This window comes from Candoia aspera, chromosome 14, assembly GCF_035149785.1.
Source record: "Candoia aspera isolate rCanAsp1 chromosome 14, rCanAsp1.hap2, whole genome shotgun sequence".
Taxonomy (NCBI): Eukaryota; Metazoa; Chordata; class Lepidosauria; order Squamata; family Boidae; genus Candoia; species Candoia aspera.
This window is the reverse complement of record NC_086166.1, coordinates 11,180,640-11,206,542: the sequence shown is the minus strand read 5'-3', so window position 1 is coordinate 11,206,542 and position 25,903 is coordinate 11,180,640. Positions and strand designations below refer to the sequence as shown.

The 25,903-nt window shown below is 44.0% G+C and overlaps 1 protein-coding gene across 2 annotated transcripts in view; it reads left to right on the top strand.

The window, feature by feature from the left end:
* The first annotated feature begins 694 nt into the window (after positions 1-694).
* XPO6 (exportin 6) overlaps positions 695-25,903 on the top strand; it is a 48,820-nt gene continuing 23,611 nt past the window's right edge. Inside the window, exons 1-10 of one of the 2 annotated variants that reach the window (XM_063315129.1) lie at positions 695-967; positions 10,531-10,621; positions 11,374-11,486; positions 12,405-12,602; positions 13,530-13,689; positions 14,983-15,060; positions 17,179-17,632; positions 20,469-20,595; positions 23,361-23,470; positions 25,587-25,695. In XM_063315129.1, coding sequence (XP_063171199.1) covers positions 965-967; positions 10,531-10,621; positions 11,374-11,486; positions 12,405-12,602; positions 13,530-13,689; positions 14,983-15,060; positions 17,179-17,632; positions 20,469-20,595; positions 23,361-23,470; positions 25,587-25,695 — 1,443 coding nt within the window. In that variant the 5' untranslated portion in view covers positions 695-964. Of the gene's footprint in view, positions 968-10,530; positions 10,622-11,373; positions 11,487-12,404; positions 12,603-13,529; positions 13,690-14,982; positions 15,073-17,178; positions 17,633-20,468; positions 20,596-23,360; positions 23,471-25,586; positions 25,696-25,903 lie in introns of both variants that reach the window. The other variant, XM_063315128.1, reaches the window with a different exon arrangement.

Below are 25,903 nucleotides of genomic sequence, written 5' to 3'. Positions count from 1 at the left end.
CCTTTTGGCGGGAAAATTCGAAGACCCCACTGCGCATGCCTACGGTGACCTCCTTCAAAGGGCCTTCCCGGGAAGCTGGTCAGGAAGGGTTAATTTCTCAGCCAGGTCGGCCAGGAGTGAGAGGGAAAGAAAGGCGGGGGCGGGCCGGGGGCGGGGCTTCGGCTCGCGAGCAAGCGTTAGGCGCGCCCGCGCGCCCGCCTCGCCACGCCGCGCCCACTTCCGGCAAGGCCCCGGTCGCGCGCCCGTAGGGAGGCCGGCTGAGCGGGTCGCTTCCGGTGCGGTTGGACTCCGGAAGGCAGGCAGGCAGGCAGAGAGGAAGGGAGGGCGAGCGCGAGGCCGAGGAGGGTGGCGAAGGGGGCGGGGCGTGGGCGGGGCCGTTTCCCCCACCCGCCACCGGAGAGGAAGAAGGCGAGGCGGAGGCGCCCGTCCGGGGTTGGGGGTGGTTGCCAAGGCAGGGGCTGCGAGGAGGAGGAGGAGGAGGAGGGGACTAGCGAGGAGAGCGAGGTGGTTCCGAGGCGCAGGCCCCCCGCAAGGCCAGCCCCCACCCCCAGAAGACAGGTACCCCTTTCAGTGGCCCCCTGCAAGCATAGCCCCCTCCCCCAAGGAAATCTCGTCATTCTGCCCCCCACCCTCCCCCCCATTGGCCCCTCGACCCATGCCCCTCAGCCGACCCCCCTTTCCCTTTAATTCCCCTTTCCCTTGCCCCCTTTTAAAATGAAACCTTGAGCGAAGTGGAGGGCTTTTTAACAGTGTCTGTCCCCCCCACCCTGCTCCAGTCTGATGGGTTCCTGAAGCCTCCAGGCTAGGGAAAGGCAGTGTGGTGGGGCCTTTATTTTCATTTTTATTTCTTCCTCATGGAGGAAGAAAGTCCTCCCCAAGAAACCATGACCTGAGCTGGGGGGGAAGAAAAATCTACCCCAAGAGCCAAGAGATCCTGCTAATCTTGGACACCTCCCAACAAACCATGGTAAGTTTAAAAGCAATGCAGCAGGGCGGCTTCCAGTGCGGGGTCAGAAGTCAGGAGGATGTTTTGCAATAATAGTCTCTTTCTCTCTTTTTGCATTAGAGCAGCTCTGTAAATCGTCCCTGTGTTGCTATCCTCGTGGCACATATTTGGGGATATGGAGGGGCAGCAATGCAAAGGACTGCCACAGGCTGCCCTGTGGTTGTACGGGGTATTATCTTAGCCTCCCCTATGCCAAAGTCATGATGCATGAGCGCTGCTTTGCTACGGATTTGGCTCGAGCAGTATAAATTGGTCACACTGCTGTGAGAGATGCCATCCTTAGATAACAGCCTTGAGCGTGCCTGCAATTGGGCTCTTCATCAAAGGAACGGATTGGGAGACTGATACTGTGCTAACAAAGAAACTTGGACATGGGGGGTTTGTGGCTCAGGCTGCTAATTTTCTTCCTGATCAGCTGGCGTCATAGAGCTGGCCATGGTTAAGAAAGGATGTTTCATAGTGGGGCAGGGCCTCCAGGGGAAGTCCCAATGCATGCGTTTGTAAAACTGCTGCAGTCTAGAATATCCAGTACTCTGAAATTCGAGCCTCGGGATTTCAGTTTAATAACATTTTTGGTCTTTTTTTTTTAACCTATCTGAAAATTTTAGACTGTGAATTCCACACATTGAAAATGGCTTGCTTCATAGCTTTGCTTACCAAATGTAGATCAAATAAACACTTGCCAAGTCAAAGATGAATTCAGTTAGGATTCAAAATGTTTTTCTGGGAGGGGGGAATCTTTAAAGGTTTCAAGAACCTCCATGTTACTATTCGCTGTGCCTGTCCACCTCTGAAAAAATATCATGTGCCATATCAAGACTCAGGAAGGGTGAATTTCACTAACATTGAGAGCTATGTATTTGTGCCAATAAAGTCTTTTTAAAATATCTAAGGTACTTGTGCAGTGGCAGAACATTATATTTTCTACAATTGCTACATTATAAAAGCAATACATTTGGGTATTTTACCATTGTTTTTCAAATATGGCTAGGCAATAAATATCAGGCATGTATCTTTTCAGATTGTTTAAAATATTTCCCAGGTTGATTTTTTTACATCAGTGTAACTTCAGTTACAACCTTAATAGGTTGTTTTCAGTCTTCATTTTTATTATATTTCAGCTGCCAGTTAATCAGTATCAGTGGGATTTTGTATTGTGAAGGCTGACTTGAGTTACCAGATGGCAATGTTGCTTGAGGTTCCAGGTGATCTAAAGAGAAGTTGATGTGCGGCTGTACATCGTCTGAAAACTGAATGCATCACTCCCATTAAGAAAATGCTATTTTTTCCCCAGGGCTATTGCTCTGTGCATTGCTGTGCAAATTAGTACTTTTCTTATATACTTCTGCCCTGCTATGCAATTAACTGTGTGGATTCTCACAGCTCTGTAGCCTGGGCAAAAAAGTTCCAAGTTTGATCAAAAGGAGGCCATCTTTTCTTTGTATGTCTTTCTACCGATATTTTTTTTCCTTGATAAGCTAAAAAAAAACCCAGTACATATTTTGATACAATGATTCACAAAGGCGTGGATGTAGAATTAGCAATAATAGGAGAGACATTAAGTCATCTTCTAACAGTGCTGAGGAAATGTTTTACATTTTAATAATTTGGCTACAATTGTATAGATGCCTCTGAGTGGTCAAGTAACATTGCTTTTTCAATCTTTATACTTCGCTTTTTCTTAAAATTGTAAGTGGCTTCATTTAGTTTTCTTTTTTTCAACCACACAGAAGCTTACCGGTTGCATTCTTGTATCAATCTAATATTTAAAATTCTTGATTGCCACTGCATTTCCTGTTCCTTTGCAGAATTTGAGTCATACACATTCATTCTCTTGGTTCATTTCTTTATGTTGGAAGGTAGAAGGGGATCATGCTGTTTGTTTGGTTTAATTCTACGGCTACCGAAAAATAGTACTAGTTTGATCATTTATCTGACAAGAGATTTCCCCCCCAATAAAGACAGATACTCAGAACTCAGACAATAGTGAAAAACCTTCCTCTCTCTCAATGAACCTGGCTTGGCAGTAGATCTCATGAGGAGGACCTGGCTATTCTGATAGACCACAGAGTGAGCATGAGCTAGTGGTGTGCTGCGGCTTCCGAAAGAGCCAGTGCAATTTTGCGCTGCATCAATAAAGATATATTACAATAAAAATTTTATTGTAAACTGCCCAGAGTCCCCCATGAGGTGGAGATGGGCAGTGAATACATTTATAAATAAATAAAATAAAATATTGTTGAGGACACGGGAGGTAATCGTTCCTCACTGAACTACGCTAGGTATCTTTGACCTGAAAAGAAAAAGGTGGAAGGGAAAAATCAGCGGGCAGAAGCTTACCAGAGGTTGATCCAAACTCAGAATAAGGAGGGATTTCTTGACTGTGAGAACCATTGAGCAACGGAACAGCTTGCCTTCTAGAAATGTGGGTATTCCATCACTGGAGGTTTTCAAGAAAAGGTTGGACGACCATTGGTCTGGGGCGATATGAGGATTTCTGCCCTGAGCAGCAAGTTGGATTAGGAGTCTTCCAAGATCCCTTGTAATCTTACGATTCTATGAAGACTATATCTGGGGGTCTGTAAATTCGACTGGCCGTGCTGATCAATCAAAACGGTGTGATTAGGGCTCCATATCTGAGAAGCAGGGTCTCTCTCGAAACATCCCTAGCTGTGTTTCTGTGCTCTGTTTAGTTCCTTCCCCAAACTAGAAAGGATAGTTGGGGCCTATTGCTTTTGAAAAAAAAGCAGGACAAGGACAAATTCCTGAGAAGCAAGAGGGATGAGGGTTATGCCAACAGGTCTAACAGATGCCTCCAGTTCAAAGTTGTGGAGCCTCAAATAGGGGATGTGGGATTCTTTGAGAAGGGTGGAATACTTGGCATGGCAGGTGGGACGATGGAATATTGGTACCACAGCAGCTACATAGCCCCGAGCAAAGTGCTGTAATGCTTTTAATAATTTCTTGATAAAGCTCAGGGTGGTATACCTTTGATCCTAACAGTCTTGTGAAGTTCAGCTGGGAGATGGCAAGTTTCTCAGCAGAACTTCAGTCCCGCGCTGCCATATTGTCTCTGGATGGGTCGGGACTGTTACCTTCACCTTGCAGATGGGGAAAAGACAAATGAGCCAAGTTAATAGTGAGAAGCCATTTTAATGAGGTTATGGCAGAGCTGAAACTGGAACTGGAGATTTCCAGGTTCAGAAAGAAGTGTTATAGCCTCTATGGGATGCCAGCTTCTAAAGATTTAATCCTTTTTTTTCTTTTACTTTGCATTTAAAGCTTTATTTCAGCTTCGTGTTGCTAACCATCTGTTAGTCATTCATAGTTGTTTTTTTTAAGCCAGACAGAGTAAGGAGCAGATGGGCTATAGGCCAAAGGACAGAAGCCCAATATTGGGGGGGGGGGGAACAACTGGTGGAGGAGGGGCAGCCCTTAGCGGACTAGCCAAAGCTTGGGGCCTGGTAATATTTCTGGGCTTACATGTATAAAGGTTATTTTTTTAATTTATCCCCATGTTTCTAAGCAGATGCCAGTTTAAGGTAGCTTGTAGTAGCTTATTTATTTGTGCAATTTATCTCTTATGAAATGGAAGCTAAGTACGAAGCAAAATAAAATACAGTCAAACAATACAGCCGTTATGAAGGCCATAAATACAACAGAGGAGGAGGCAGAATGAATAAATCCAGGCCCCCGTGGGGTTAAATAGCTGCTAAAGTAACATTGTTTTCAAAGTCATTTTGAAAGTGACAAAATGAAGACCCACTACTCTGGATCCTTAGGACGGAGAAGATCCACAGCCCTGTCTCTGGCAGCTTCTCTCAGTGGAGAAGACGAAGGTCTGTAAGAGGATGGCTGCAGGACGTAGGAGCTCATATGATGACAAGAATCATGTCCTGCCATAAGGTAGATGTGTGATTTGCTGCTTCCCATGGGGCCAGATGCTAACATCAGGGCTATGCACTGGTCATTGGAATGTGCGCCTTATATCTTCGGGGATGCAGAATTGGGAAGAAACTTGCAAAGCAGGGAGATGTGTCTCTGGTGCCTCTTTAGGCCAATTCACAAAGTGACGCTTGAGCCAAAATAAGCCCGTAAGGAAGTTCAGCCTCATGTACTAGTGTTGCTTTATTGCTGTGTATGCAATGACAAGCCAGAAATCTGCTAATCTAAAACTAAATCCTTGTTTTGTTTCTCTCCCAAGCCATGTTTCTTCCCTGTACTTGTGGTGCTAAATCATGGATTACATTTGATTAGCTTTCCCTCAAACCGGAGGAGGAAAGATTTTCTGCCCGCACATTCAAACTAGGCCTTGGTAAAGAATCATGTCTAACGATGCACTCACTGACTCTGTTCTCCAACTGTCTACAAGTACTGCAGCGTACCACATATACTGACCACTTCCATAAATATACATTTGTAGGAAAAAATAGTGGATAAAAATAATGGAAGAAGCCAATTTCAGTCTGACCAAACTCCATGAGGGTATTTTTGTGTGATGTGTATAATCAGGGAGCTGTTTTTTTTTTTTTTTTAATTGCAAGCTCGTTATGTCGTTCTTCTAGGGCTACTGGCATGTTATTTCAATCTTTTTCATTTTTGTGGCTGAACTTTTTCAAAGACTCCAGTTTGTCCGAATTCCTTGTTTTCGGTCTTCCACTTGTCTCTGGCAGCATTGTGTTCTTCTCTCATCCAGGTAACAAATGTATTGTCCCTTTCTTAAGCCTCACGACATTTCCTGTTGATGTTGACACATCTGAGATCACAACTGACTATGGAGAAAATTGTGAGTCCATGATGCAGTTGAATATTTTTGCTCTTATGTCACTGAATAATCTATCTGTTAGAGGCACTGCATTTACCAGAAATAATTAAAGAAAAACAAAAATGCCAACAACATGGAGAAATCTCCAGTTTGTATTTTCTTAGTGCGATTTTCGATTAAGAACTTGACCTGGAATATTTGAGTGAATGTTAAAGCTCCCATCTCACAACTAATGAGCTGTGATATGGATCGTATCCCTGCCTGTACGTCTGAGAAACCTGATTCCTCAAATCTTTTAAAACCTGGTCAGACTGGCTTTAGCACTTTTTTCAGCAGCAGACACAGTGAGTTGGATCTACTTACGATCCTTTTTTTTAAAAAAAACTTTGATATATATGATCTGACTGCTACAGTGTCCCAAAAGCATACTTAGAGAGCATGCAGCTTCCTTGCCAAAGCTAAGCATAATTTGCATCCTGTTAGCGCCTAAGTAGGATAATTGTCAAACCTTGGTATATTCTTCATTTTGTTGTGAAGCTGAGAAGTCAGCTTAATGAGCCTAAATTCTTCCCAGATGAACCACACATATGCTAAGATTCTTGGATCCTTCTCTGGAGCTCTTCTCCCCTTAGTCATCAGGATTAGACAAATATATACGTACTGCCTTGAGCTCCTGTCTGAAAGGTGGGATAAAGTAATAGTAACAACCACAGCCACCGCTTTCAGAGAGAGATTTTCGTAGCTGTAGTGCCTAGCTCTGAGACACCCATCTATAAGCAAGCCTCATCTATATCCTGCTCGATCAAAACCTGAAAAATGCTTTGTTCTTGTTTGTTTCTGCTGTGTTCCAAGCTGTTACTACATATAAACCTAGGAACCACATTACGAACCACAAGTATTTGTTTATTAATTTATCTTCCAATAATAACCTCCTTGAGGAAAGATGAAGGGAAACCTGTTGCAAAAAGGGCTAAAAATGTGCTGAAGACAGATGAAGGGCAGTTTCCTTCTCCCTGAATAGTTCTATTTAATGTTAGCCTGTAAGGCCATCCTATTACTTACCTTGTTTTTGTAAATGTTGTACACAACATTATTTTGAAAATGAGTTCTGATTTTTGCAGAGGAGATTTCCGTCTCTTTAAAATGGATCTTCATTCTGTTGGTTGAGAAGGAAGTTTCTTATACTGGGTTGAAAACAGGAACAGAATATGTTGGTTGTGCTTACTGTTGGGTTATCAGTCTGCCTTTGTTCAACACTTTAAATGCTCTTTTTATCAAAGTGTGTCATAAATTCATGCAATCTTGTTCAGCGATACCTGATTCAAACCACTAAATTTATGTTTAAGCCAAAAGAGTAAACTAGGAGGACTCGGATGTTTGTGAAGCTTCCAGGTTTTTTTTTTCGGTTTTTTTTGTCACGGCTCAAGGTGGAAATCTAACAGGTGGAATGAACAGAATCTTGGATTTAGGCAGAAGTTCAGCTTTGTTCATGTAGATTGCTGGGTTGCTTTCAATTATATCGGTTTGAATTTAAATAGGAGTTGAGAAGTATTCTGCCCTGAAAGGTGCTGTAAAAGTTACTCAGGGCTAGGAAAAGATTATAGCATGGGGTGGTGAGGGTGATTAGATAACGCAGTAAATGATTACCTTATAGAAATAAAATAGACATTCTAAGAGGTCCCCTCTCCCCCCGCTGGACTCAGGAAAAAAAATCTTAACTTTCTGAAACGTCTAACAGTATAATCCTGCGTTTGCAGAAATTCTTGAAGTGTGTTTAAATTCCAGGTCAGCAAGACTTGTGAATCCATTGCTGAACATTTCACCTGATTATGAAGGAAGTATAGCAAAACAAGAGATGGCTGTGGAATTTTTTCAGACTGTAGAAACATTTTTGGTGGGATAGGAAGAGCTACTTCCATTTGGAGGGTTGTGATAATATAATGAGTCTGATGGGTTTAAATTAAGGAGACGAGTGGTCAGATTCCCATTTGGATCACAAGCTTGCTAAATGGTTGAGTTACTGTTTCTCAGCCAAAGCTGCCTTGCAGGATTGGAGATGATGACTAGATGAGACGCACACCATCCCAATTGTTATTGTAAAAAGCCTGAGTAAATAAATTTCTAGCATTGCCACCAGTACTTAGTGGGCTTTGAATTTTGCTTACCAGCATCAGCATTAATTTGTTTCTCTTGGTTTTAAACCCCTGTGGAATTAAACATTGGGTTAGATTTACCCTCTTACATCAAAACTATTCTTATAATCAAAGCTATCCTTGCAGTCAATTCTTGCTGTTCTGAGCCGCTAATTGGAGTTGGTAAGGATAACAGCTTGCGTTGACTTGGAAAATCATCACAGTACAACTTTTAAAAATATCCTCTTTCCAAGCACATGCTTGGACGGAAGAAGTTTGAATCCCTTAGTCAATTGGAAGAAATAGACAGGTTTTAAAATACTGTGTAGCTGTACAAATATAGAAAACCTAGTGTATTTTTCATTCTAAAAAGCATTATCAGCATAAATCAAAATTTTATTTATTTATCTATCTATCAGATTTGTCACCGCCCCTCTCCTCCCACCGGAAGGACTCTGGGCAGTTTATGGTATTGTACTGTATCCCCCAAACACTTTTAAACAGTTTGCAGGCAAGGATATTAATGTATAACTGCCTAATCCTTCATGAAGTTTTAGGAGAAGAGGAAAATCATAAATGCTGATTTAAAAGAAGCGTACATATGGGGATCATTTTTGCATTTCTTTTTCAAAGATCCTTGTGCACTGTGTGTATTACATATGTTATCAGTTGTCTGCAAAGAGTATTAAGTAAATTGATGGAGGACAGGTCTGTCAAAGGTCTTGGTCTTGAAGATTCAGAATGTTGTCCTGGTTGAAGGCATTATGTTTCCAGATAGTGGTTGCAGGGGAACAGTGGTGGCAGAGGTCTGGAACTCCATCTCCTGCTTGCAGGCACTCAGAAAATCTGTTTGGCTATCCTGTGAAGCAAAATTCTAGACAAAGGGGCCTGACCCAGCCCCTGATCCAGCAGGGCAGTTCTTGTGTTTTGTAAACATTTGACCTCATACATGAGATATAGATTAGGCTGTAGCAGTATTACTTAATATTTCAACACACGTGGGTTTGGCAGCATTGTGGCATATGCATAAGAAGTGTTATTCTGCAAATGAAAGAGAAATGCTGGGGTATTATTGTTGGCCTGGCAAATCATCCCTCCTCGGCAAGATTGCAGCTGGACACAGCTTCTTGTTTTGTACATAAGAAAAGGTGATAGAAGTGGTACAATCTCATTAGTCAGCTAAGCCAGAAAGGCCCAAATTGGCTAGTGCTGTATCTGCAAGGACCAAATATTCAGAAGGCAACTTAAAAGTGTTTTTAATCTGTTGCTGTAATGGACATGGCAACATCACCATTCTTTATTTTACCTCTGATTTTACCCTGTTTTCCACTGTAAAGTGGAGGACCAGAATATCTGGTCCAAACATTCAAGTTGAGCTAGAACCCAGAAAAGAAGAAGAATATTCTCAGTAATAATGACTATGTGATAATGTGCAAAGCATTGGAGAGAACTGCAAAAAGCATGATAAAAAAGTAAGGCCAGCCTGTTTTTCTCTTTAAAAGGTAAGTTGTCAAAGAATAGTTTTCTGCAAAGGAGAACTTAAATTTGAACCTAAAATGCTGGCTGGTTTGACAGTTTTCCATTCTTTCCATACCTGGAATGATCTCTGAATAGATAGTCTTATGGGAAGGGCCTTCTATTTTAAAACTATGATGAAAAGATGAAAATTCAGTAGTCTGTTGCTAAGATACAGGTTGCAATGAGCAATCCAGCCTAAATTCAGTTTTTCCTAAATAATGTGCATGCAAATGGTCCTGATAAAGGTAGGAGAATTGACATAACATCTACCCTATGGAAATTGGGGAAACCCAACAGATGGACTCAGTTAGTATTCCTGTATGTTTCTAAAGCTGAAGCAGCCTTACTCAGATTGGAGCTTCTAATTACAATAAGCTTCAACTCTTGTCACAGATGCTAGTTGGGTATTACACAATTCCGGCCTGATACTACGGATTTATGACATTGTTTTGTTTTTGTGTCGTTCAGATGTAAACTGTTAGAAGACTGTAAGAATGCAATAAATAAATACAGTCCAAAACAACTATAGGCCACAAGGTTGAGGAAGCCTATGTTTTTTTCAATGTTGAGTATATTTTCACTTTGCTAATGTAAAATGAATCCATGAAATGTTGAAAATGTAACCTCTGTTTACCAAATGGCATTTGGAAAAACAGTTTGTTGTTCTGATGTTCAACTACCTTAAATCCAGTTAGGGTGGCTATGTCACTTTACCGTTGTGTGCCATTTTTCATGCCCTTCTTTATTCAGATGTACCCAGTTCTGATCAGTAAATCCTGGCTTCATTTGTATGTCTTAAGGAACTTTGATTCAGTTTCAGACACATTCATGGTCTGCCTCAGAATGTATGAATGATCTGCAAAGAGTGTCTGGATGTGCTTGCCATATAAACTCCAGCAGGTATACTCTGAGTATCGTTGCTCAAAAGCTTGGGGACATGGAGGGAGGCAATATTAGGATTGAAGAAGACGGTGGAGCCAGATAGAGGTATAGGTGGACGTGGAGCCGAGACAACCAGTAGCGATGCATAAAAGATTTCTGCGACGATATAAGTCTGCATTTTGCAAGCATTCCAAGTGTGAATATTTCTCTTAAAATGTCTTTGGCAGGCATCAGAAGAAGCCTCACTCCGAGCCTTGGAGAGCCTAATGACGGAGTTTTTCCACAACTGCACTACGAACGAGAGGAAGCGTGAAATTGGTAAGCTTACTGTTGTCCCATTGTCTCCAAATCCTGCCCCAAATTTCAGAGTTAATGCAACTTCGTTTAGTTTTCATACCTACTCCTATAAGCCCCCTTGAGTGCACCAATTCAAGTGCACACTTCCAAAATATTCCACATTTTTTGCAGCATTGCATTTTTTTAATGCAATAATCCCCATGGCTGCGGTCCTCTGCCAGCCAGTGACAGACTGTTTGAAAGGACTTTCTGTGCCAGAGAGCATAGATTAGTTACATGGCAATTATTTGGGGGCAGTCACCAGGTAGAAGGTTGATGGAAGTGGGTTATGAACTGTAACGAGAGGCTGTTGTTATTCTCTCGGTTCCTTTTGATGAGTAATTGTTATTTGGAGCAGGAGTGGGCTAAAAGTAAATTGAAAACAACCACGCTCTGGGGAACCGACCTTAGATCAACCAAGGCTTTTTAGCCCAGTGGTTCAACAAGATCAAATGAAAAGCGAGTTTTTAAGAGTTCAACAACAGCAGGTTAAAAATAAGTTTGTCCTGTGGTTAGGGTTACATCAGTCATTCTTTTTCTAAGCTCAGTGGTCTTTGGCTGTAGTTTTTAGAATCTCTGATCGATAGTAACTTAAATGTGGGTAATGATATAAAAAGCCCTTCTGGCTTTTCTCGTAAAACAGAGGGATATAGAAATGGCTTTCTCCTGTGCAGCCCCTCCTCTTGTTCTGAATTCTAATGCACGTTTTATTTTATTCTACTTTATCTATTCAGAAGAGCTCCTGAATAACTTTGCTCAGCAGGTCGGTGCCTGGAGATTCTGCCTCTATTTCCTGTCCAGCACGAGAAATGACTATGTCATGATGTACAGTTTAACGGTGTTTGAGGTGAGATACCAGACAAGGATAACCATGCTCAAAATGGACTCTTACTGGACTTTGGTTTCAGTGAATCAATCCTTGGTTGTGATCATTCACTTTGATCTGGTTCATTTCCCGTCTGAGGTAAATCATAGGACAGGTGGTATGAATTTAGTTGCAGTACTTTTGCTGTAAGGTGGGGGGGAATCTTTTATCCTCAGCACTGTCCAGCCGTATGGTTGGACCCCTCTTGCTCTCTGGGAGTCCTTTTTTGCTTTGGGTGGACCTGGGTACAAGTAATGTAGGGATAAAATCAGTGGTTCTTAAATGGGTAAATTATCCCAGGGATAATGGAGCCATTTGTAATTGCTTGTTTGTGAGTCGAGGATCCGGTTCAGGACTGATTGTTCAGTCTGTTTCAATGGAAAACAGCTCAGGAGGAAAGCAGAGGCTTGAATTTTTTTGTGTGCGTGATGAGAGCTATAAAATGAAGCATATAAAGTGGTCATTAATTTTAAAAGAAGCTAGTATCAAGCTCTGTTATGGTTATGTATTGGGGAGAAAGTATTTTCTGTTTTCATATATGATTCTGAGATAGGTATTGTTAGATTTTTTCAAAATGAGATTAAATTAATCTCCACAGTTGCCTATTTCTCTATTCTCCTGCAATCCCAGTATTGGCATCAGGTTAATTAGTAGAGCTATAGTTCCTTCTATGAGTGAGAACCCACCTCTTAATTGTAAATAAATATTTTACCAGTGAATTCAATTAGTAAATATACAAAAGCAGATTTCCAAGTAGTATATCTTTCTAGAATTGGTATTTTTAATGTTTTAACATCTATGTTTAATATCTTGACCATTGCATCTTAACAGTAGACTTAAGCAAAGGTCATTTTTCAAAAGTTCCTGAGTCTGGTTCATAACAATGTGTGTCTGTTTCAGAACCTGATTAACAAGATGTGGCTTGGGGTCCCATCTCAGGATAAAACAGAGATCCGCAGTTGTCTGCCCAAACTACTTTTAGCTCACCATAAAACTTTGCCTTACTTCATCCGAAATAAACTTTGTAAGGTCATTGTGGATATTGGCCGGCAAGACTGGCCTATGTTTTATCATGACTTCTTCACAAATATTTTACAGGTAAGATTAAAAGTTAACTCTTCATTGTTCAGAACCAAAGTCATCTTAAGTATTGTCCATTCTTAATGCTAGTGCCTTCAAGTTAGTGTTGGCTCCTGGCAACTGCCTGGACAAGTCCCTGCAGTTTTCTTGGCAAAATTTCAGAAGTGGTTTGCCATTGCCTGCTTCCTAGGGCTGAGAGAGAGTGCCTGGCCCAAGGTCACCCAGCTGGCTTCGTGCCTAAGGCAGGACTAGAACTCAGTCTCCCCGTTCCTAGCCTGATGCCTTAACCACTACAGGTAATCCTCGCTTGCTGGCCATTCATTCAGCGACTGTTGGAAGTTACGATGGCACTGAAAAAGGAGATTTACGACCGGTTCTTGAAGTTCTGGCCGTCCCAGCGCCCCCTACAGTCATGTGATTGCAATCTGGATACTTGGCAACCAGCTCACACTTAGACGGTTGTGGCGCCCTGTGGTCACGTGATTGCCATTTGCGACCTTCCCTGCCAGCTTCCCACAAGCAAAGGCAATGGGGAAGCTGGCAGGGAAGGTCACAAGTTGTTCCTGTAAGTCCCTCCCACCCGCCCACACCCGGCAGCAGCCACCCCTGGCCCTCCTGTGCTTGCGCTGTGCCTTGCCTGCCAGCCTGTTTGCAAGCCATCTGGGATTCACTTAATGACTCATGATCCTTGCTTAATGACAGCATTGGGGATTGCCATCGCTAAGTGATGCAGCCATGTGATGTCACACTTTACGACTGCATTGCTTAGTGACAGAAATCCCAGTCCCAATTACTGTAAGTATTACCTGTACACCAAACTGGCTCTCTGTGCTAAATACGTTGCCTCCTTTTAGGACTCTGCAGTTAGCTTTCCAAAAAAAAAATGATTGATTGAGAGAGAGAGGGGAGAAAGCGGTTCATGCTAAAAATATGTTCTCTTAACAGTTGATCCAGTCCCCAGTGACAACTCCTCTTGGGCTGATCATGCTGAAGACAACGTCTGAGGAGCTGGCCTGCCCACGGGAGGACCTCAGCATCGCGCGGAAAGAGGAGCTGCGGAAACTGCTCCTGGATCAGGTTCAGAACGTCCTTGGGCTTCTCACAGGTTAGTGAGATGGGAAAACCCAAGTTGTATTGGAAGAGGTGGCTGGCAAGGGGAGCTGGCAACATTCCCTTTAAATGGGTGTCTGAGCATCCTTTAATTCTGGGCACTCTGGAACGTTAGCAGGGTTTGACTCTATTTATGATCCAGACCCATTTTGGTGCAGAGCGTTAGCTTTTTAGCTCACGGTAGCCAGTAGTAGAGTGTAACAGAGGAAGGGCTGGTCAGGGAGACAGTCGGTGAAGTTCTTTCCTGGAACGGCACTTCTGAGCGTTTTGAGAGGCACCACGAGCTTGCCTTGGTGCTGGTGGTTTCAGATATCAGCCATTCTGAGTTGCTTAGTCTAACTCAGCCTTTCTCCACCTTCTGACCCTGGAGGAACCCTTGAAATATTTTTCAGGCCTCAGGGAACCCCTGCACATTCAAGCTCAAATAGAGGCCAGAAGTTACCAAATTATTCTATCCGTTTCACGGGTAGGCCTGCCTACATGCACTAACAGTGTTCTTAAACTAAAAATAAAGAATGAAACTTACCTCTTTAACATGAAGCTGCCCAAATTTGAAACAGTTATTTAAATAAATCGTGATCTCCCAGGGAACCCCTAGGGACCTCTCTCGGAACCCGAGGGTGTCACCGAGCCCTGCTTGAGAAACCCTGGTCTAACTACACAAAGTGTAAGGAACTGCTTCTTTGTTTTAATTGCAGTTTCACTGGATGACCTTGAATTCTAATACTGAAAAAGAAGACTAGTTTCTAGCCACTTTTCCACGCCATACGTTATTTTAAATGCCTCTGTTATGTTTCCCCACCCTACAGTATTCTTTTCCTTTTTTTTTCTGTAACAAAAACAGTGTTGGGACCTCAGGAGAGTACAAATAGATGCATTTTTTTTTAAACAGTCCTCTCATTAAAGTCTGAAACCTCCTATTTGTCACCAAAATAGCCCTGTTAATCATCAGTTTTGCTTCTGGAAATCTTGCTATCTCTTAAGACGTCCTGCAGTTTTTTTCTGCTGAGAAAGAGGTGCTATCAGTGTTCTCCTTCAGCATTCATATCGGGTGCTTCCTTCAAAGATACTGTCAAGAACCTAATCTTGACTGAACGGCAAAGAGACCCTGATAAACAGAACCTGCTTCAAACTGCAGCCCAAGTCATAACCCCTGAGGTTAAAAGTCTTCTCAGATGACTTGAGTTCCACTGACATGCTTGGAATAACGGGCTTGTAACTGAGGCTTAACGCTGAATATGAGAATGGATTTGCAGCTGCCTGAGACTGTGCTCTTCTTTCATGATAGGTATTTTGGAAAGCATCTGGGATAAATACAGTGTTACCGCTGCCACACCCCCTCCATCTCCAACATCCAGAGAAAGTGGTAAAATCTTGAGTCAGCCTTGTTTCTCATTCTGTTCAGTGTCTGAATTCTTAGCGATGCCTGCGCCTTGGGGGTAAAGTCCATGTCTAGGACTAGGGAAGGAAGACAAGATGGTTTCTGTAAAATAAAACCAGTTTGGTCTAGTGGTTAAAGCAACAGGCTAGAAACCGAGAGACTGAGAGTTCTAGTCCTGGCGTGAAAGCCAGCTGGGTGACCTTGGGCCGGTCCCTCTCTCTCGGCCCAAGAGCCAATCAGGCGTGGTAGGAGAGTTCTAGTCCCGCCTTAGGCACGAAAGCCGGCTGGGTGACCTTGGGCCGGTCCCTCTCTCTCGGCCCAAGAGCCAATCAGGCGTGGTAGGAGAGTTCTAGTCCCGCCTTAGGCACGAAAGCCGGCTGGGTGACCTTGGGCCGGTCCCTCTCTCTCGGCCCAAGAGCCAATCAGGCGTGGTAGGAGAGTTCTAGTCCCGCCTTAGGCACGAAAGCCGGCTGGGTGACCTTGGGCCGGTCCCTCTCTCTCGGCCCAAGAGCCAATCAGGCGTGGTAGGAGAGTTCTAGTCCCGCCTTAGGCACGAAAGCCGGCTGGGTGACCTTGGGCCGGTCCCTCTCTCTCGGCCCAAGAGCCAATCAGGCGTGGTAGGAGAGTTCTAGTCCCGCCTTAGGCACGAAAGCCGGCTGGGTGACCTTGGGCCGGTCCCTCTCTCTCGGCCCAAGAGCCAATCAGGCGTGGTAGGAGAGTTCTAGTCCCGCCTTAGGCACGAAAGCCGGCTGGGTGACCTTGGGCCGGTCCCCCTCTCTCGGCCCAAGAGCCAATCAGGCGTGGTAGGAGAGTTCTAGTCCTGCCTCAGGCACGAAAGCCGGCTGGGTGACCTTGGGCCGGTCCCCCTCTCTCGGCCCAAGAGCCAATCAGGCGTGGTAGGAGAGTTCTAGTCCTGCCTCAGGCAGGAAAGCCGGCTGGGTGACCTTGGGCCGGTCCCTCTCTCTTGGCCCAAGAGCCAATCAGGTGTGGTAGGAGAGTTCTAGTTCTGCCTTAGGCACGAAAGCCGGCTGGGTGGCCTTGGGCTGGTCCCCCTCTCTCGGCCCAAGAGCCAATCAGGCGTGGTAGGAGAGTTCTACTCCCGCCTTAGGCACGAAAGCCAGCTGGGTGACCTTGGGCCGGTCCCTCTCTCTTGGCCCAAGAGCCAATCAGGCGTGGTAGGAGAGTTCTAGTCCTGCCTTAGGCACGAAAGCCGGCTGGGTGACCTTGGGCTGGTCCCCCTCTCTTGGCCCAAGAGCCAATCAGGCATGGTAGGAGAGTTCTAGTCCTGCCTTAGGCATGAAAGCCGGCTGGGCAACCTTGGGCCAGTCCCTCTCTCAGCCCAACTCAGCTCACAGGGCTGTTGTCATGGGGAAACTAGGAGGAGGAAGGAATATTAGGTATGTTCACCTCCTTGAGTTACTTACAAAAATAATAATGGTGGGATAGAAAATAAATAAAAAATAAATAAATACATCCAAGCTGTATGGGAACTGTGGTGCACCATCTTTTGATGGCATGAACTGCACCCTTGCCTTGTTTCTGGAGGGATGACAGTGGCTGTATAGGAACCTTGTGGCGGATTCCTCCTGTGTGTCCCAGGGCTTCTGGCCCTTATGGGTTAGGGAGTCACACTGCGTTTGCTGGCTATGCCAGAGGAAACCTTCCAGTGGCATCCGCTGATTGGCCTCTTTCCTGTCAAACAGAGCATTCATCAGGCTAAGCATGAGCCAGCATACAGTAATTCACATTAATTGAAGCCATCCTAAGGTATTGCAAAGGCACGCTATCTCATTAGCACAAATTGCTGTGCTCCTAATGTGGAAGCCAGCACAGGCTGTAAATTCATAAAAAGTGCTCCCATCTGGTACTGTTTTAATTAGGGGAGACAAGAAGTTCACTTCAGGAACATGAGGTGGGTGATGATTAAGCCGGCATCCCCAAAGGTCCTCTTCTCAGTGAACAAACTCTTAGGATTAGTTCAAGAACAACTCAGCAGGATTTCCTATCTATTCCGCTAGGCTTCTGGAATAAAAATCAGGTATACTGTAATTAAGCCTTAGCATGGCTGGACTTACTTGTACATGTGTGTTTTTCCCTTTACAGGTGACCTTTTGAGTAGCTTGCTGCAGAGTCCCAGTGCCGCCAAATTACTGAACCAGCCGATCCCTGTCCTTGACACGGAGAGCGAGTATGTTTGTTCCCTGGCCTTGGAGTGCCTAGCCCATCTCTTCAGCTGGATCCCTTTGTCTACCAGCATCACCCCTTCCCTCCTCACCACCATATTCCACTTTGCCCGCTTCGGCTGCGACACCCGAGTCAGGAAGATGTCCTCCATCAATGGCAGCAGCCAGAACGCTGTCTTGAGCCATGAACGGGGGCAGCTCGGCGTGCTGGCCATGTCTTGCATCAACGAACTTATGTCAAAGAACTGCGTGCCTGTGGAATTTGAAGAGTACTTACTGCGGATGTTCCAGCAGACATTCTACCTCCTCCAGAAGATCACCAAGGAGAACAACGCCCACACCGTGAAGAGCCGGCTAGAACAGCTGGACGAGAGGTAAGACCGGACGAATCAATGAAACAGCCTTTCTACTTACTTCAAGATTATCTTTGCTGATGACTTGTTATGCATGGTGTATCTAATCACCTTTTTTCAGAGCCCCGGGATGGAGGAGGGAAAACGGCCAGGTAAGTGTGACCCAGGTACGTGGCTGTGGGTGGTCAACTTGGCAGAAACAATTTGTGGTGGTGTAGGTGTTGTGTTTCTTCTCCCCTCCACCCCCCCGTTCATTACAGTTTGACTGCAGGTCTGAGGTGGTTCAAGATCTGAATTTGCCTCCATTCGGTTGTTGCTGAAAGCAGCCGAAGAGACCCAGTGAGGTAAAGGGATATTTGTTTTCTGGTCGGCATCTTTCTTCTAAAGGAGCGGGTGGACGGGTCCACTTTCGAGGGAGGAGAAGAGGCCTTAGGGACATGCTCTTCCCCAAACCTGGTGCTCTCCTGAGGGCTGTGCTGGCTAAGCGGGGTGGGAGACGTGGTCATCTCTTCTCCAGGACACCCTCCTGGAGAAAGCGAGGCTGGAATTTTAGTTACGTCTTTTCAAAGCGCACTCGAACTACTTCAGGTAGTTGGAATGTACTTCGCTGCCTGGAAGTAAGCTACGCCAGAGGGGTTCCAAAACCGGATTCTCTTCTTTATTTTTCCACCGATTTCCTTCTCTTTGCAAACGCCTTTTTAAACAAGAAGGGAGTATAACTTTGACGAGATCCTGCGTGGATTTCATTTTTGTAGAAGGCATCCAAAAGCCTCTGGGGTTGTTCTGACAGCCGTTGAGGAAGGCCCATAAAGCACAAAGTAACTTTTTAGGCTTTGGCGAGAGTTGTTGTAATGGAGGTTGGCAGGAAGAGTTACAGAATGCAGGACTCACGTTACTGCTGATCTGCTGGCCATTCCAGGAACCCATCGGTACCAACTGACAGAAGAATTTCTGTCTGCAGTTGAATGCCCCTGAAAGGCAACTTTTTTTAAAAAATGAAACAAACCAAAAAACTCTTAGAAAGAAGCTAGTATAGTCTGTTGTCCTTGAGAGATTGGGTTTGTTGTTCTTGTTGTTTTTAATATACGTGAGTGTCTTGAGGACACCAGTCAGATCTTAATACAGTACCCAGTTTCTTTCTTTCTTACTAAATCTAACCTCTGGGCCCATATCGGATCTCCTCATGCCATATTTCCATCCTAGCATTCTTTCCTACTGCAGGGAAAGGGAGGGATATTGGGTGAAATATCTGTTACACCTGGGTGGTTGCCCTAGCAACTACAGCCGCTCTGGATCGGCTGAAGGGAGTGCTAAACTGGGAGAAAGAATTGGAAGAGAGTAAAGCTCTCAAAATCCCTTCACGCTCGCCAGAGTTTCCACGCTGGGACTTTCTGCCCCATCTCCCCTCACTTGCTTTGCAAAATCCCATCAACTGCTTTCTTCGTAGTACCAGCAGCATTTCATCATCTTACTCTCTACGCTTCTGATGCAGGTAGGACATTCTGAAAGCTAGTACAGACAGCTGATAGAATTATTGTAGTCACAAGTTAGACAGTCCTGGTTTAAGGTCAGAACTGTTTGATCTCGGTTACGGTCCTTGAGCAAGCCCAGGAGTGTGACCCATCTGATACTTGGGGGACTTCAAAAGAAGACTGATGTTAGGATTACTCGGGTGATGTGCAGAGAAACTTCTTGAGCTCTTAAAAGGTGCAAAAAGTGCAGCCAAGGCTATGGATGGCCCATCAGCATTTCTTTGCAACCCCAAAGCCTTCTGCGTGGGTGGTTTTCTTTGCATTTTGGGGAAAGCAGGGGAGTAAGGGGCAAAATGCATGCCTTAAGTTTGGCAACGGCTTAAGACAACCATTTTATTCCCTAGAACCCCTGAAACCGCCACAAAGTAGGTGCTGGCCCCTCCCCATTTCACAGGTTGCCCTTGAAACGCTAAGGTGATAGAAATCGCATACAGTATTGCTTTCTTAGAAGTTTAATAAATGGAAATTTATGATGATTGTCTCTTGCTTTTGAAGTTGAAAATATTACGGGAATTGCTAAAACAAAGTTCTAGATTATTTGTGGCACTCTAAATTCTTGACTGAACTGAATGTAGCTTAAAACATTGAAGATTTATGATTTGATTTATGTTGCATAACCAGCTTTTCAAAATTAGCCATGTTTATAAAGGTCTGCTAGCACAGTAGTTCTGCTTAGAAATGGGGATCAGACTGAAAGGATGTTTGGGATGAGAGCTTTGTTTTTAATTATTTCAGCATTGTGTTATTCTGCAATTGGTGGGCTTTATGAAAGAAGATACTACCCAAGATTTAGAGGATGATTTTATTTATATCAGAGGATTTTTACTTTAAAAAGCGGGCTCTTCACACTCATGCGTAATGACACCATCTCAGAGCCAGCTTTCTGTTGGGATCTTGTAGTTTGATGGAACGAAACCAGGATCATAGTTTGGAACCTGCCCGCTGTTCAGTGTAGAAACACCTCCAGTTTGCAGCAGAGCTTCAGGCTTGAACAGACTTCTTAGCTAATCCAGTTTTTCCATCCAGAATCAGTGATGGTGAAACGCATAAACCATTAAGGGGATTTCATTGTGGAAGCTCTTAGTTTTAACAAGCACTAAAGTTGCTTTTGACAAGAGTCTTTTTCTGCTGTTTCAGGTAATAATGGAGTGAAGGGTTGCCTGCTGTGTAGGTAAAAATTGTAGAGCTTCAATTTAATTGTTAAAAATGACTATGAATCTGTTATCTTTTGAAGAACAATTGAGTGAATTTTAATTCCTGATTGTTGTTGCTTCTTAGCAATATCTACATTTGCTTACTCAGGTTCCCTCCTCTTTCTCTTGCAGCTACATAGAGAAGTTTACTGACTTTCTGCGCCTCTTTGTGAGTGTCCACTTGAGAAGGATCGAGTCCTATTCCCAGTTCCCTGTTGTTGAATTTCTTGCACTGCTGTTCAAATACACATTTCATCAGGTACTGCTTTGGAATGTCGCTTTGCCTTACTGCAGCTTTATTCTGTTGTGTTGCATGGTAGTGTGTTTTTGTGAATGTACGTTCTGTATATTTTGGTTCCGCAGTTCTGCATGCAGAACCCTGATAGGGCTTTATTTGTTTATCTGTTTTTATTAACCTTGCATTTCAAAATAGTAGCCACCTGGGGCTGTGGATTGCTCCCTGAGAAACCTGTATGTATGTTTTACCATCCTGGTGGAAATCTACCTATGTGGCCCCCAAGAGTCAACAGCGACTTAATGGCATATAATTAGTCCCTGCAAAGACCCAGCTCATTTTAGAAATCTGTAATGCTGGGGAAGATGGAAGGAAAAGAAAGACGAGGACAATCAGCAGCAAGGCAGATGGACTCAGAGTGGCAGTGGGTGAACCATTGCAGTCCCTGAAGGGCCAGGTTGGGGAGAGATCCTCCTGGAGAAAATCTGTCTGTGTGCTTGCTAAAAGTTGCCACCATCTTGATGCCATGTCATCAGCCAGTCAGTGCAAAGACCCAGCTGCTTTGAGAAGTCCGTAATACTAGGAATGCTAGAAGGAAAGTGAAGAGAATGGCCAACAGCAAGGTGGAGGTACTCTGTGATAAGAGCAATGAATGCACCACTGAAAGGCCTGGATGAGGACATACTATCCAGGAGAAAGTCAATCTATGTGGTCGCTAAAAGATGACATTGACTTGATGGCACATACTCAATGCTTCAGAAATCTAGCATATGTAGCAATGATAATCAGGTCCCAAAGAATATGAAGCTCTTACCTGAAATCAGAATACTAATTGATTGATGGATGGATTATGAGCCATCAAGTCAGTATTGACTCTTAGCAATCACACAGATAGATTTTCTCCAGGAGGGTCTGTCTCCAACTTGGCCCTTCAGGTCTTCCAAAGTTGCGCCCATCACTGTTGCAGTCAAGCCCATAATCAAAGTCCTGGACACATTAATGCAATAGCAAAGCATAATGCGGCCATGAAAGAAACTGAAGTGGTGAAAACTTGTCTGGTGCCTAGTAACCTTTCATCTGAATCAGATAGTTTTAAAAATACAGAATACAGTCTTCTGATTTGCAGAAAATCTTTTAATTTGCACAAAAAGAAAGACTAGAAAGGAAAGGGGATTGTTTTATCCTCAAGGTATGGTGGGGTTTTTACTTTCTAACGCCAGGGTAAAAAGGAAACTTAGAGTTGACTACATTAGATTAAAGCAAATCATACAGGCAAGATTTCATGTTTATTTTATGACTGTGTCCACTCATACTGTAGTTCCAGCACATGGTCTACTTAACCATGATTCATCAATGAAACAGCCATTTGCTATGTTGCTTAATTGGACACGCACAATGGTTAGAAACCAAAATGGCTAGGTTTATAAATACAAGCTGAAACAAAACCAGCCAGTCAACATTATGGCTAAGCATGGTGTGTGAATCCCATGTTTATACTTGTACTCCCTTCTTGCTCTTAATTCTCTGCCTGTATCTTCAGAGTAACACATTGTATAAATAATTTGTACTGATAAGTAATGTTTATGCTGTGACATAAAAGTGATCACAGCATCACAAAGACAAGAAAGGATTAAATCTTTAAATAACTGTGGGTCAGGTGAGTAGGGAAAGGTCTCTGCCAGTGCTAAAAAGCTGTCAGTCGGCCTCGGGTGAGTCTTCTAGAACAAGCAGTCCCGAGCACGGTGTCCCAAAAGGGCCCAGATCATCTCAACATGTGGAAAAGCTCACATAGGAGCAAGCTATAAAAGAATGAGGTGGCTAGCATGGTGAATGCTGATTAGCCTTCAAAGGGCAGGACATGCATACCAGAAACAACATGATTTTAAAAAGCGTGCATGAGAAAAACCACTGGTTTTTCTAGCCCAACATCCTTGTGAGGGTGACCTTGGAAGACGGGGGGAGGGAGAGATGCCGTCAAGGGAACGATCAGATAAAAGAGAAAGGAGCCTGCAACAGAGTAACAGCCAGAGGAAGAAATTTAGGAAGGACCCTTTCAGACCTGCAAGATTCTGTTCATGTAGCCTTACAATAAAATAGAATTAGCTCATCTGGTTGTGCTTCCTGTCTGGTTTACCTGGGAGGGCTGACATCAATCTAACAAGTCTGAAAGTACAAACCTCCCACCCTCCATATTTACCACCTGAGTAATTACGGCATATCCTTCCTAAGTTTCTTTCTGTGGCCGTTACTCTGTTATGGGCTCCTTTCCCTCTTATCTGGTTCCCTAGGCGGCATCTCTCCTCCCCTCCCACATCTTCCAAGGTCACCCTCACATTCCATCATTCCATGAGAACCAAAGAAGCATTAGAGCAACGCTGCCATTGATTGTGGGTTGGGAAAACATACCTTTTCAACCAAGTAGATAAAGGCTAGCTTTCTTTCCAGATTTGAATTGTTGCACAATGGTGTGGGTATGCAGCTTGTGACTTGTATAGTCCCCGGTTCAGAAAAGCAGAAAAGGAAGTTATTTCCATGGAATGTTGTAAACAAACGGCCCATCCTTACCCTACAGCTGAATAATAGGAGAATATCAGAGAATCCATGGGATTAGGGAATAGAAAGATGGCTCAGGCTCATTGGGAATGTGTCAGGGAAGCCCTGGAAGAGAAGACAAGGTCGCTGAATAGGGGAGGAAGGCTCCGTTTTTTTACGGAACGACTGTTACAAATGCGGATCTTCACCCGCCAGGTGTGTTGCTAAACACCATGTTTTTGATGTGCCTGTTTCAGCCCACACATGAAGGTTACTTTTCCTGCTTAGACATCTGGGCTTTGTTTTTGGACTATTTGACCAGTAAAATAAAGAATCGCTTGGCAGATAAAGAAGCAGTACTCAACAGGTAAGCCATACAATTTGCTGTTCAGGTTGGGTACCAAAAAAAAAAAGCCTTGATTACTTGACTCAGTGTTTTGTAGTTGTATTACCCTAGAAGATTTCATGGTCCTTGCAGTGACGCTTAGAAGAGTGAAGGTCTTTTAGCTTCGTGCCTGTGCTTGGAGAATCACAACTGCAAAACACAGCTTCCTGGTGTCAATTGCAAAGGCCCGTTCCCACAGAACCACTTAAGTTGCTCTGTGGCACCAACCTTGGCTTCAGATATGTTCTGGAAATAGCGTTAGCCTGGGAAGAAGAAGCTGTAGTCCATGCATGTGGCAGGACAAGATCGTGGACTCTGTTTCACTTGAGACCACTGGTGGGAGAGCGTTTGGAAGGCCCACCATATTAAATACATATTAAATACCCAGTAAGTACAGCCTCCAGTCCACATGCACGCCCTATAATATGCCTGAGAATGAAAAGCTAATGTGTTGGAAGCCAGGGTTGTGGTCTTGCCCATTAAGAATGAAACCATTCTTAATTCTTTCAACCCAAGTTTGTGACTTGGAATGGAGCGAACTGGAGCCAGCAATTGCAAATGTCCCTGTAATGCAAGGAATGAACAAGCAGAATAAGATCGCATGATTCTTTGTGGAAGTGCCTTTCTCTTACTGTAGCCCTTTCTGCAATCTTTGGAAGAGGAAGCGTAAAGTGAATGTTTACGCGTAAGTGTGAATGTGGTTGCAACACAGGGCCAGCATTTGAGACTTCTGTTTCGCATAGCTAAATCTGCTTTTTATCTTCAATAGTGTCATGTTCACGTTATCCAGGGTAGATTGAGGCTGACAGTCTCCCTGCTCAGCTACCGGCCTGGCTGGTACTATTCTGTGATCCGATTGAGATACCCTGCATTTAAGGTCAACGTCTTACTCAGATGCCGCTTGTCTCCTGTGAGAAGAGGAGAAAGCAGAGTTCAGGCCTGGGTGCTTGTTTCTGTAGGACAAACATCTGAAAGAGAAAAGGCTCAGGTTTGTCTCCTGGGCTAGGAGGACAACTCACATTCAAGTCATTTCAAGATCTCCCCCTCGCTAGTTTGCCTCTGGCAGCACTGAGGAGCCTCCATCTCCAGTTACTCACTTCTTGTTTATACCAGATGGAGAAGAAAATGACATAATTTTTCTTGTGAAAGAAGGATGGGACAGCAAGTACTCTTTGAAATTATGCTGTGTCACTCCCAGGCGATTAATGCCAGCTGGATCTATGAGTGTTGTGATTTTTTTTTTTAAAAACTTTTTGCACTGAGGTAGATTCGTGGGAAAATAGGTTGACTGCTAAATGTACAGCAGGTAACCACCTTATTTCTCGGAAGAGTGATGATTGGCAGGCTGTGCTGTGAATCTGAGGAATTTCATCTACCCTAAACTAGCGGCGTTGAAACGTGTGGGATTTCTTTCTCATGCTCCCTGATCTGAAGTCAGATACAGATGACAGAAGAGCGACTGCTTTTTCAGAAAAGGGCCTGTATTTCCTGTGTGTGATCCATTTTATCCAAACTGCAAGGAAAAGTGGAGTTCCCATGGGAAAATTTATGCAGGTTTCCACATACAAATTGGCATAAATATTAAGCACATTTCAAATTTGCTTTTTAGTTAGGCTGCATTTGCATAACTCATTGCAGTCTGGGGGGAGGAAGGAAGGTTCTGCAGAACTCTGAAAACTTACCATTTCTCTTCATTTTGAGAAGTCTCCAAGCTTGCCTTCAAAGCTCCCAGTCCTTGAGAACTTTTTTTAAAAGGCTGTTGTTCTCTAGGGATGCAGAATGGCTTCCAGGAGTCTGGTGTCATCAGTACTGAGAGGAATCTCAATAAATTGGGAACTTCTCTGTGTTATGACATTCAGACCAGGCAGTGTAGCAATCTTGCAGGCACTCGATGTTTTGATGAAACCCCTTGATTAAATTCACTAATGGAACGTTTGCTGAATAGAGTTCTTAATGGGTCTGGATACAGTCTACTTCGTGGTTTCCTCTTTCTGCAAAGTAGCAAGAGGCAGGCAGGAGCCTTGCCTTGGAACCCGTGATGTCATGAGCCGTTCCTTCCTGCTGCTTCCTCATTTTGGGCTGTTTTGCTTTTCCCCAGGTACGAGGATGCTTTGGTGTTGCTGCTGACCGAAGTATTAAACCGAATACAGTTCAGGTACAACCAGGCCCAGCTGGAAGAACTGGATGACGAGACGCTGGATGATGATGTAAGAAACAGAGCCCAGGAGGGGGCAGCCTATAGGCTGATGTCCCTCAGCATCCCCTCCCCATCAGCCCTCCATTTGCAACTTTCAAAGGATGCTGCTGCTAACATCTAGTAGCAAAGCAAGCGTATTTCAGAGTCACTTGCTGAGACGGGCGGCTATAGAAATCGAATAAATAAATATTTCAGCAGTGCCAAATTTGGCCCCAAAT